We start from the raw sequence: 13121 nt of genomic DNA, 5'->3' as shown, positions 1-13121 counted from the left end.
AGCAGCCTAGGCGGGAGGAGTTTCGAGCTGGAGTTGGAGGACAGGGCAGGGTCTGAGGGAAAATCAGAAAGCCCAAAGACAGACTTGCTGCACGCGGGTCTCTGCGGGAAGGTGTGCATGTTCTTTCCTGTTTAAGAACGACGGGCACCGGTGTGAATGGAGCTGTGGAAGCTCTGCAGCTCCTGTTCACCCTCTGTCCACATGCGTGGCACTTCATGTCACCTGCAAGATTCCTTTCTCATTGTTCTTTCCCCAGATGCAGTACTGTCTCAGTGGCTCCCTGACAGCTACCATTCAACTCCAGGCAGTATAGAGATGAACATTCAATGTCCTTCCCTCTGTGACCCCACAAGCCACCTCTACCTTCTTCCACTTCCTATATGTCCTATCTTCGGCCCTAGCCCCTCTCTCTTTCTTTGAAACAGGGTCTCGGCCTGTGTCCCCGGCTACTTTTGAACTTGCAAATCTCCTTTCTCAGCCTAGCCAGTCCTGAGGTCGCAGGCATATGCCACCGGACCTGGCTCCATTCGTGTACTTGGAAAAGCAGTGTATCAGCAGACCCGTGCTGCAGTAACGGCCTCTCTGCCTTGGCTTAGACAGATAAACTATTAAGCCTCTGGGAATCCGGTTTTGACAGAGAGGGAAACAGTATGCTTCCTCCCTGACAGACTGGCAGGGTGAAGGCTTCAGACAGAGGTTCTAAAGGGAGCCCTCCATAGAAAGAGAATGCCCTCCTGCCTTCGTGAGCAGCAGGGTGGGCTAAGAGCTCCACCATGACCGCACACGTGAGAAAGAGGCCAGTGCAGCTCAGGCTGCACCCTGCACATCTGATGACTGGGGGCTGGTGGGTTACGTTCATAAATTCACACAGATCATGTCTGTATACCAGTCTGTGTCGATGCTAATTTCTCCAGATGACAAGTCAGAGATGGCAAGGAGATGAGTTAAGACTAAGACGTTGCTCTGTACTGGATGGAAGAGGGCAGATTATGCAGACAGTTTCTCACAGGGAAAAGCAACTTAATTGCAATGGAGAGGAGGTCCCGGACTCTCCAGGTTCCCACAGGAACATACAGTGCGTGCAGTGTTTGCCTAGCGCTCTCAAGCCAGGGGACCTGCGTGCGGAGTCTGTTCACGCGTGATTTATGGTTACTGTTCACAGAGGATGGAAGCGTTCCTCTAACCTGCAGGTTTCTGTCAATGCACCAGTTTGTTTCGAAGTCATCGTCGTCTTCCCCAAAAGGGTTGATCAGCTGCTCGGCAACCTGCAGTTGAGAACATGGGGTGATTGGAAGCAGCGAGGAGGAGCTTGTGGTTCACCCACCCCAGGTGATTGCTCACTGTTGGTTTTAAAATATGGAGCCTATGGGTAGTGGGCTATTCTACAGATGTTTACCAGTGGGCGAGCCTCTTCATAGGCCCTTCTCTGCAAATGGACCTGACTGCTTATTTGATGGTGCTGTCCTACCCCAGGGAAGCCAGGAGCTCCCTGGAGCCCCCGTTGAAATGTATGGTCGGACAGCAATGAAAGGCAAATCACATTAAAGCAATAGAAACACAATATCTGTTGTGAGACACAATTGCTACATTTAGGCCGCACCTGAGAGCCAGAGGCAAGCTGGAAACAGGGTGGAGATTTAACTGTGTCTAATACATTCGCTGTCCTTCTGGGAGACATCTAGCCGGTTTCTGGTTAGGTATATCATCTAATATTGGGTCAATATTAACTATTCTTACCATGTTCCTGAATGGAATGGCCTTTTAAACATGAGCCTTACATGTCAAATATAACCTTTTTCAACAGTTTTCTTTTGATTTTTTTTTTGTGTGTGTGTGTGTGTGTGTGTGTGAGAGAGAGAGAGAGAGAGAGAGAGAGAGAGAGAGAGAGAGAGAGGGAGGGAGTGTTTCATTAATTTCTAGATTCTGAGACCATTTGGTAGAAACTCTACCCACTTGGGGTCAGGGAGTTGACTCACTGGATAAGAGTGCTTAAGCTGCAAACCCAGGATCCTGAGTTCAACCTCCCAGCACCCATGTAAAAAGCCAGATTTGACTGAGCAAACTTGTAACACCAGCAACGGAGGGATGAAGACGGTTCTATTCTGAGAGTTCTCTGGCCAGCCAGCCTAGTAGAATGCTAAGCTGGCCATGGAGTGAGAAATCCTTTCAAGGCAATAGGGTAGAGAGAGACAGAGGAACAGGCAGACACTCAACCTGTGCTCTGGCCTCCACATGCATTAAGAAGGGTGCACACTCCTGCACACTCACATGCATGTACCACACTACACACACACACACACACACTCTCACACACATACACACTCACACACACATACACACACTCATACACACATATACACACATACACACACGCACACCACACACACACACACACACACACACACACACACACACACACACACACACACACACACACACACACACACACACACACACACACACACACACACACACACACACACACACACACACACACACACACACACACACACACACACATACACACACACATGAAAAAATAAGAAACTGTATCTTCTTGGCTTTCAGCATTTAAGCTAAAACACCTAGTTGCTATCCCTAATCTCCATTGTGCATGGGAATTACCCTCCCTGAAGTTCAACAAAAATCAGCAAAACAAAACACACTCCAGCAAACAGATGCCTGGGTCCCTCCCCCAAATACTCTAATTTACTCTCAGTGAGGGCGGACCCAGGCAACAGCCCTGAATAAAGCTCTCAGACGTTCTCAGAGCATGGCCAGGGTGGGGAAGCAGAGAGCTAGAGCAGAGACCACTTGGGCAGAGGATGTCTCCTCATAGGGACTGTGAGAGTCCTTCACTGTGTTGTGAGGGCTATCTTCCTCTGCTTGCTCAAGGTTTTGCTTAAATTAAATGGGCCATTATTTCAGCCCTATGAATATTTTTGTTCTATTCCTATTTCTCAGTTTCATACATCAGTCTTGTATATGTTATTGCAGACTATATTTCAGAGTCAAAATGACCCATCTGTGCATTGAGTAGGTCATGAGGGTTACTTTCCTAGAGAGCACCATTTGCACTAAGAAAGATCGAGGTGTGCTTCCTACACTTTGGATAGAGCGGTTCTTTGGAAACAGAGACACAGTCTACCGGTGTGGGAACTACACTTTTATTTCACTGGCTTATCTTGAATAGAGCCACACTTGTGTGTTTCTAAAAATGGTTTGTAGAAGAAAGGGACTTAGACATCTCACCAGAAAAAGGAGCCACTAACCTCTCTGTGGTTCTGCTGAACACTTACTACCAACATACACACACACACACAGACAATTAAGCTTGGCACAATGACAAAGGACAAACCAAACAATGGAACAGGGTGATGATGGTGTGGTTGAGCACTGGGCTCAGCTGTGGTGTCTACTCTGAAAAGGGTAAAGCCCACTTTTCCATCTAACAGAACCGTTCCTCTCTCTCTTGCTCTCTCTCACTCCAAGAAAGTGAGTAAATGTTATTAGTAATCATGACCATCTGGTTAAAAACATTGTTGCCATTTGAAGGACATGCTACTTGTCATTGGAGTCCGATTTGAAATGCCAGCCTGGGCTAGAGAGATGGCTCAGTGGTTAAAAGCACCGGCTGCTCTTCCAGAGGTCTTGAGTTCAAATCCCAGCAACCACATGGTGGCTCACAACCATCTGTAATGAGATCTGATGCCCTCTTCTGGTGTGTCTGAAGACAGCTACAGTGTACTTATATATAATAAATGAATAAATCTTTAAAAAAAAAAAAAATGCCAACATACTTATGAAGATCCAAGCCAATGAAAGAAGCACTACTTGAGAGGAGTCTGTCCCAACCCAAAGGCCTGACCACACCTGTGTGACCTTTGAAAGGCCAAGTTTTGGGAACTTTGTTTCTTTAATCTCCCTGAAAGTATTACTGGGTGTCAATGTACTGAGGGAACTGTTGCTTTTGGCTTTTTTTTTTTTTCTTCTGTCACATCCTGAGAGTGATGGCACATCAGGCCCCTGATGTTTACAGACTTACATCTGGGGAGGGGCGGAGGTGGTGGTGGTGGTGGTGGGGACAGACACAATTCCACACTCATGACTGGGCAAACTCCTCTCACTGCTCTGACATGCTTTTAGCTTTTAGGCAAAAGGAAATGTCATCGCTAATCCTGATGTTTCTGCTTTTAATCCAGATGAGTTGTTTTGAAAATGGAATGTGTCCCCACCCTCCGCCCGTGTGACAGCGAGTGGAACTTAGGGGGCTACAGATAATAATTTACGGAGTGGAGCAGAACCCAGCATCCGTCACAGCATTTAAGCTCAGGTCCGCTCTCAAAGGCTTGGTGCTCTCACAGTCATTTCCTCTGCCCAGTTGTGCCTGGAGACCAACACAGGTGCAGTTCCCACTTTAATTACCGCAGTCCTGGTGGGAGCGCACAGAGGCTTGGAGAAAAATCCACAGCGGTAAGAGGAGTGTTCTCATCTCTCTGCACAATGAACTGCCTCGGACCGCTGCAGTCCAGCCTCTGAACTCGCCATTTCTATCTTGATGGAAAAGCACTCACGTCTTTGAGCTAGTGTGCATTAAGTCTACCCCTGGGTTATTGATTATTTGCCAAACACTCAGAGGAGGGTCTGTGTGGACAGTCTGGAAGGCAGGGGGTTGCTGCAGTGTCTGGGCACTGAGGTTGTGGACTACCTTGAGCCATCCTGCGTAGAAGAAGAACTGGAGGAGGGTGAAGATGGGAATGTACAGGTCCAAGTCGTGTCCCGCGTAGCCTTTGGTGGGATCCAGGAACTGCCGTCCGATCAGGCATGCAAAGAAGAACGTGTAGACGGCGAGAGTGACGACCTGGGATGGAGAAGACAGGGTGAGAGCACAGTGCTGGTATCCACGGGTGCAAAGTGTGTGGGTGGGAAAACAAAAACAAAACAAACAACCCCCACCCCATGCATGGGCCTGGGGCTATGGCTCAGTCAATAAAGTGCTTGCAGCACGAGCGTGAGGATCTGAGTTCGAGTCCAAGCACCCTGGTAAAATGACAGAACAGCAAGTCCAGTGCTGGGCAAGGGGTGGACATAGGTAGATCGCTGTCCTCACTGGCCAGCAAGTTTAAATGAAAGATGGAAAGTTCTAGGTCTCAGAGATCTTATCTGAAAGCATAAAGTGGATGGCTCCCAGGGCTCCTGGGGAGTGACACCCAAGGTTGACCTTGGGGTCCTAATCTCCTGTCCCCATCCCCACTGCAGTCCCATGCACAGTATTTGGTACCTGTGTGTAAACCAGTGGAATGCCAACCCAGTCATAACCAAATAAGAGGCTGCACCAAGAGCGGTACCGATTCATTTCCTAAGCCGAAAACAGATAAAAAAAATGAAACAAAAAACCAAAAAAACATACTTTATCTAAAATGACAACCACTGTAATGAACATTAGCCGGGATTCAGAACAACCCCCTCTACACACACACACGCACACACACACACGCACACACACACACACACGCACACACACGCACACACACGCACACACGCACGCGCACACACGCCGCTGATGAGTGTGTTGGTAAATTCTGAGGCCACCTTTGTGAGACTGGTAAGCTGGCCCCAGAGGTTCCTGAGAATAGAAAGTTCTGAGAAACTTAAGGTTCCATGGAGCAGTTTGTAAAAAGAAAAAATAAACGACGAGGATGTCTAGACATCATTTTATAAATATTAAGAGAAGATGGAATGTTTTAGGGAAGGATAAAACCCATTTTCCTAACGCAGAATCTTCAATGTATAGACTGGCCCCAGGTGCTTATGAGAAGCCAAGAACCTTAACATTTTAAATAAGTGAATACTGGTTATTTTGGTAGGAAAAAAATTGGCAAGCACTTTTTTCTCTCCTTAAAAACATTCTTGCTATAGATATTAGAAAAGACATAGAAATGCTTAACTTTCTGCCCAACAACCTGGAACTTTAAAGTGTCCGTATTGACAGAAAATCTATCTGTAACAGGAAGGCTGGAGGGCCATCGATTCCTATCCTTATCCGTGTGAGACTGGAGTCTAATATTACCTCGGTGTGAAAACCGTCAGTCACTTTAGCCTCGTCCACACAGGAGACCATCGGAGCTGTCGCAGGAGATTATCCAGTCCCTGCATAAGTCTCTCCGGTGAATCCTGATCTCCTCTGTTTACCCAGACACTGCTTTGTTCCCCGGAGTAACTAAAGGCTGATTTAAGCTTAGACTATTCAAATTTGGGCGGGGGGTGGGGTGGGGTGGAGTTGGAGCTCAGAGGAAGACTGCTTGCCTAGTGTGCAAAAGGCCCTCTGGGTTTCATCCCATCACTAAAAAGAAAAAAAGAAAGAAAAGGAGGATTTTATTCTAGAATTCATAAGCAAGGGCTAGCAAATGCCTGAGGGCAATGTGTCTCTTCAGTCTTTGCAAAGCTGACTTAACACTTTCCCCTAAGCCTCTCACAGAGTGTGCTGTGCAGGCAGCAAACGCTTCCAAGGGGCCTGAAGGAGTCCTGCTCTTTGTCCTGCACACATTGGTTTTGGTGATGGCTTTCTGGCTCCTTGGAGTCTGAAGAGAACAGAGCAGACTTTTTGGTCTGACCCCTTACATCAGGGCCCTCTTGATCTCTGATTAGCGCCCTTTTCTCATGGTTCACGCACACTTACGGTCATCAGTGATTGTAGATCGACGCTGTCTCTGATTCTGCCTTCATTCCGGGCTTTGGTTGCAAGATTTCCAAACCAAATGAACGGAACCCAGTATTTCAGATGAGGCGACTTGAGGTGGTCGAATAACTTCCTCTCATCTGGCGTCATAAAACCTTCATGCAAAAGAGCAATGGGGATCTCATACACACATAGTTGAACACTGATGTGTCACCATATTTTTACATAGTCTATGCAAGAATACTCAGCTAGGGGAGGATGCTAAAGAAGCAAAAATTCTTGTCTCCGGTGGTTTATATTTGTGTTAGCAATGAGGAGTTTTGCACACAAGTATATGTGTGTGCATGTACACACACAAGGTGCACACACATACACTGATATGTGAAGCAGTGCACCATCTTGGCGATCTGATAGTGAAGATAAGAGAGACACATGAGCCTGGGACACAGGGTCTTAAAACGTGAGGCACAGCCCCGTATGGGGTAGCATAGCTGAATGTGGATCGCAATTATTGGTAATGTACAATGGTAACATACAATTTCTGAACGTACAATGGCAAAGATCAATTCGAAATCAAGCACACCGTGAATCCGAGGTGTTGTGTGGCGACAAGCTATGCTCAGTGCAGCGTGCACGTGTCGTGTGTTCAGAACCAAGGCTGGAGTGAGTCCGTAAACGACACAGGTGTGGCTCCTTGATTTTCTACATACTTCATATTGCCTAAGTTTTCATAAACATTTCTCCCATAAAAGAGGGTTGGTGAGTGGAAAGAGTTTAAGAGCCCTGATCGAGACTGTCTAGAGAAGTTTTCCTTTATAGATTTAGCACAATAATACTTAGATTGTTAGGGTTAAGAGTTAAACACAATTCAACTCCTCCGTGCCTCACACCTTCTCCTGTCAACCTCCTGCTTGCTCACGACTGCTTCTGTGGTGCAGCCTTTTATTTCTTACTTCTCCCTCCCAGGGACTGCTATAATTTAGAGCTACCATCTGGTGCTGTCTTGACTTGTACTAGAGTGTTATTATACATAATGAAATGCAAAGACTACCTTACTCTTTTTAGTCCCCACACTATTTTGCACAAATTTCTGAAATGCGTGTGTATAAAATGCAGTTAGCTTGAGTTTGCAGTGACCTCCCCCTGAGCCTTGGGGGTTTCCTCTGGAATTAATATCTGCTCTACAAGGATGGTCCTGGGGATACAGCTCGGTGGGAAGCGCTTGCCTATTGTGTTGGAAGCCAGCACTGCCCATCAGAGAGGCACACAAGGGAGGGAGTGTGTTACCTGAGATGCTAAATGTACGGAAGAGTTCACTGCTAAGGAATAAAGCATGGTGGACACTTCCTCTGGCTTCTTCTTTCACTTCACCTCTCCCCACACAAGGGATGAAGGGGAACAGGGTGGCAGGTTTATTTAATAAACATCGAAAGAGGTTTTATTATTATTATTATTATTATTATTATTATTATTATTTGCTTTTATAAGACAGAGCCTATGTAGACATGGCTGTCCCGGAACTCACTATGTAGACCATGTTGGCCTTGAACTCACAAAGATCCATCTGCCTCTACTTGCTGAGTGCTGGGATTAAAGAGATTAGCCACCGCCGCTGGGCTATTTGAGTTACGTGTGTGTGCACATGTGTGTGGGTGTCCTTGGAAGCCAGAGGCGTTTGGTTGAGAACTGAGAACTGAACACAGGACCTCTGCAAGAGCAGTGCTTGCCGGTAACTGCTGACCATCTCTTCAGCGCCATTTTCTTTTTTTTTTTTTTTTTTTGGTTTTTTTTTTGGGGGATCGAATCCAGGGCCTTTGTGCTTCCCTAGGCAAGCGCTCTACCTCTGAGCTAAATCCCCAACCCATTCTTAATGTCTACCTGTAAAAGAAGTATATTTTAAGAGCTTAGGTTTTACCTTTTTTTTAAAAAAAGATGGCTAATGGGGTTGGGGATTTGGCTCAGTGGTAGAGCGCTTGCCACCCTAGCAAGTGCAAGGCCCTGGGTTCGGGTCCCCAGCTCCAAAAAAAAAAAAAAAAAAAAAAAAAAAAAAGATGGCTAACTAACTCAAACAGAACAAATATTCAAAAAAGTCCAAATGGATTTTAATGGAGAAAATAGCCCTTGTTTCTTCCCTAACCACATTGCTCCAATCAAACTGTGATCATGTAACTGTACACTTACATGATGTATGGAATTTGTACATACATGGAATTTTGTGCGCATTTTGCTTGTTAAAACACATTATTTTTATTTGTATATATATTTATAATTGACTTCTATTTTATATTTGTATATTACAGATTTAAAAATTAATATTCAGAGGACAGCAGGCTGCTTTAAATGACTGCTCTCTACTAACATTAATTGGTAGTTGTTTACAATGTTAATTAGTTCCACTTTGAATAGATATTGAAGGCTGTGTCTCACCTTTAACCATGGTGGCCTTCTTTACTGTGGTTCTAGGGATCGAACCTGGGGCCTTGTGCATGCTGGGTGAGTTCTCTCCCTCTTCAGCTAAATGCTCAGCCCTGGTTCTAATGTTCTGTTACTGAAGACAATACCACCATGACTCTGTGTTCCTAGCCCTTTAACTCTCTGAGTGGCTTCTAAATGTTTTGATTTAGTGTAAATTATATTTTCTGAATGAAATATTATCCATGCAACTAATTTTGTTAGATATTAATTGTGGTTTATTTCTAAAAATATTTTTTAAGCTCTCTAGTCTAAGAATTATTTATTTTTTATGTATATGAGTAGTCCACTGTTGCTGTTTTCAGACACACCAGAAGAGGGCATTGGGTCCCATTACAGACGGTTGTGAGCCACCATGTGGTTGCTGGGAATTGAACTCAGGACCTCTGGAAGAGCACTCAGTGCTCTTAACCTCTGAGCCATCTCTCCAGTCCCGTGGTTTATTTTTTTGTCTCTGAATTATAATCATTTGCTAGTGAAGTGCTGATGACATTCCAGTAAAAACCAACTTGGCCTTAATGTAACACATTTACATCTTGGTCTGTAGCCTGCTTACAAACTTGGTTTTTCTACTTCAAGTTATTATCCCTCCTTATCATGTAAGATTTAAGAGGTGAAATTATAATAGAAAAATATGCCAAAGAGGAAGTAAGACACACGACTTGCTAGTCATTGATTCCTCAGAGAGTGGAGCTCTCCCAGGTCTCCTAGGTCTGGTAAGGACGTAGGCCAGTGTTCTCAAGAGTGAGGTCCCAGACAGAAGCCCTTGATCTCAGAATCTGTTCCTGGGCCTAGAAAAGTTGGGTAGGTCTGGCCCCACCTGCAGGCAGGAGTTCCCAAGTCGGGTCTGCTGCTAGTGTCCCTTGATACTTTTAGAAATGCCACCACCCGTCCCCAGATATTCTGCTTCAGCTGGTCTGAGTGGGGACGGTTAGGGGCCCTCGGATCTTCCTGGGTGGCCTACTGAAACAGGGACCAGGCAGCTGCATGATTACAAAGACCTGCAGGAAATTCTAACATAAAACAAGGCTTGAAGAGCACCGCCCTGTGGAAGGAGGTTCTGTCCATCCAGTGTGTGAAAAACTCATAGTGATGGCTACAGAACCAACACTTTCCTTCCAGACACCGGGTTAGAATTACATCACGTTGTTCATACAGCTTAGAAGGTTCTGCTCAGGCCTGGGGAATGGGACTTCTGGAAGTTAAAGAAGGCTGATGATTATGTTCTTGTCTCTCAATAAAACTCAAAGTTGTTGCACGAGATGGCTATTCTTGGTTGCCAGCCTGACTATATCAGGAATGAACTAAAATTCAGAAATGGAGGGCATGCCTGTGAGAGATTTTTCTGCTTGGTGGGCAGAGTCCACTTTGAGGTCAAACCTTTAAGGTGGGAGGATGCACCTGTGACCCAGAGCTTGAGGTGGGAAGACACAGACTTTTGACCTAGATCTTCAGGTGGGGTGACACACCTGTGTCCCTCCATTAGCTGGAAGCCTAGCTCAGCTAATAGATTGTTTAACACTTAGAATCTTGGGGTTTAGAGTGCAAGTCTTTAAAAAAAAAGACCCCACTGGGTCCCTCCTGGCTGCAATTTCTGTGATTGGACCACAGAAATTGTTGTGATTATTTACTCAGGAGTGCAGATCAAGTTGTGTTAGCAAGTCCTTCCTTGGCATCTGAGCAGAGAGCAAATGCACAGTTCAAGGGTTTGTTTAGTGCTAATGCTAACACCAGAGCTGGGTCCTGTTCTCTGGGAAGGATAGTTATTGATTAGAGGGGTCACATGGAGTGAAGAAAGCTAGTGATTTTCAAGTTTTCAGCCCAAAACTGTTGATAATTTAATAGGTGCTGAGAGAGAGGGGAGACACGGCAGAACTTAATGTATCATTCAGGAGGATACGGTCAGAATGATGGCAGCATCCCTGCCGGCCTAAACATTTCAAGTAACCCTACTTTGGAAATCAAGCTGATGATCAATTGAAAGAAAATATCTAGAGTGGGGGGTCAAACCCATGGAGGGGGTACTAGTTATGGAGAGAAATTATCTCCATTAGCATCTCACGTCACTATACCCAGACACCAACGCTTTAAAATTTAAAAATGTTTCCTTATCCTCATCTCTAAGACAAATTAATTACAGTTACAGATGGGCTGCAGTTTGGCTGGTCTGCCTCCACCCCGTGGCCACATCCCTCTTCTGTCGGGCCCCACCTGTGGTTTGGCAGGCTACTGCGTATCTGCTTATGCCTCGAATGACTCTCAACGTCTCCTTTTCTTCTGATTGGCTCAGCTCTGCCAGTGATGCCTATGTCGGTTGTCAGGAAAACAGCATTCTTTACGATGTCTAATCAGGGTAAGATATCCACATTCCTATCCTTAGAGATGGATGCTAGCACTGACTTAAACTTGATTGTAGTTCTGTGGACTGGAAGTTGCTACTGGAAGGCAAATGTGTCATGCCCTTAAGCCAAAGGATTAATTAAATCCATTGCCAGGCAAGATCTCTGCCGTCACAGATCTGTCTGCTGTGTAGTTGGCCTGGTTTCTCTTGGCTTCAAGCAGAGGCAGGTGTCTTTGGCCTTTCAGAGAGACTGTTAGCAGGACGACCACTACTGTGCAGCTCCAAGCTCAAAGGCAGAGTGGGTTTGACACCATTTCTTCCTCTAAGAGAAAGCTGTGCCGTCAGTGCCTGAGCCTTCTCGTCAGTGCCTGAGCCTTCTCGGGACAGTGTTTTCAAGAGGAGTTTGATGTCCCTGGCTCATTTCCAAATGCATACAAACAACAGAGTCACCACTTCAACTGGGGATGTTCTTTAAATATAACGGGAGGGGCTTAGGACCCCTGTCAACAGTGGGAGGGGCTTAGGACCCCCTGTCAACAGTGGGAGGGGCTTAGGATCCCTGTCAACAGTGGGAGGGGCTTAGGACCTTTGACAACAGTGGGAGGGGCTTAGAATCTCTGTCAACAGTGGAAGGGGCTTAGGATCCCTGTCAACAGTGGGAGGGGCTTAGGACCCCTGTCAACAGTGGGTATTCAGAAGCTGAAAAGTGAGACAGAGAAGGGACATACGGAGGCAGTGTTGCAGGGCAGCACAGCAGGAGACATACATGGTTTAAGAAGTAATTGCCATTTCTTCTACATTGTGTGTCTCTGACTGCCATGCAGGATAGCATTGTTTCTAGTTTATCCTGCGTTTCCACTTAATCCCACTAACAATGGCGCTTGGTAGCTTTTAAAATGATTTAAGAATCCAACCATGAGTTACATTGCATAGAAAGCCTTGAATAGGATACAGAGAGTAAAAGTCAGCATCAGAGGTGGTAATGTTGAAGAGAGTTATCCTTTTGTATCCTTACATAACCAAAAGTATCTGTGGTCATCCATATCTCCATCCCATTTGGCAAGTCACTGCACTCTATGCATGCATGCAAGAAATGACATACACACAATGGTGCTTTTAGCTCCTTGTCTAAGTGGACACTCTGGATTTCATTTACCTTCACTGAACAGATCTGAGCCAATTTGCAACGGGAAGAACTAATGTATAGCATTCCCTAAGGTTCGCTGCATGTTAAACTGGCACTGAATTGTGTCTGAGAGTGGGAACTGGCCATCAGTAATGCTTTTAGTTTTAGTTTTAAGCTTGCACATGCCACAGCATACATGACCTACATGACGAGGTCAGAGAATAATTGTGGGAACTATTTCCCTTCTGACCGTGTGAGAACAAGGGATCAAATCCGGGCCGTCGGCTTCGGCATCAAGCATCTTTCTGATGTCAGAACTCAGTAGTTCTTCATTGATCAAAACATGCAGCAGAGTTAGGGGGAAATGGTCTGGAGGCCGGGGGCTCAGTGTTTTGGAAGCCAGACATCCTGCAGTGTTCTGGCTAACTTCCTTGAGCAGAATCTCTGGAATACTGTGCCTAAGCCCCAGAGCGTCATATTCCCTAGGCTGCCTGTGATCCTGC

At 45.8% G+C, this 13121-nt stretch overlaps 1 protein-coding gene across 1 annotated transcript in view; it reads right to left on the bottom strand.

The window, feature by feature from the left end:
- Best3 (bestrophin 3) overlaps positions 1-13121 on the bottom strand; it is a 39798-nt gene that overhangs the window by 15032 nt on the left and 11645 nt on the right. Inside the window, exons 4-7 of the mRNA XM_032890801.1 lie at positions 6680-6834; positions 5282-5359; positions 4709-4861; positions 1185-1265 (exon numbers count right to left, since the gene is read on the bottom strand). Coding sequence (XP_032746692.1) covers positions 1185-1265; positions 4709-4861; positions 5282-5359; positions 6680-6834 — 467 coding nt within the window. The remainder of the gene's footprint in view (positions 1-1184; positions 1266-4708; positions 4862-5281; positions 5360-6679; positions 6835-13121) is intronic.

This window comes from Rattus rattus, chromosome 1, assembly GCF_011064425.1.
Source record: "Rattus rattus isolate New Zealand chromosome 1, Rrattus_CSIRO_v1, whole genome shotgun sequence".
In the NCBI taxonomy this organism is placed as follows: Eukaryota; Metazoa; Chordata; class Mammalia; order Rodentia; family Muridae; genus Rattus; species Rattus rattus.
This window is presented reverse-complemented; position numbering and strand designations above follow the sequence as displayed.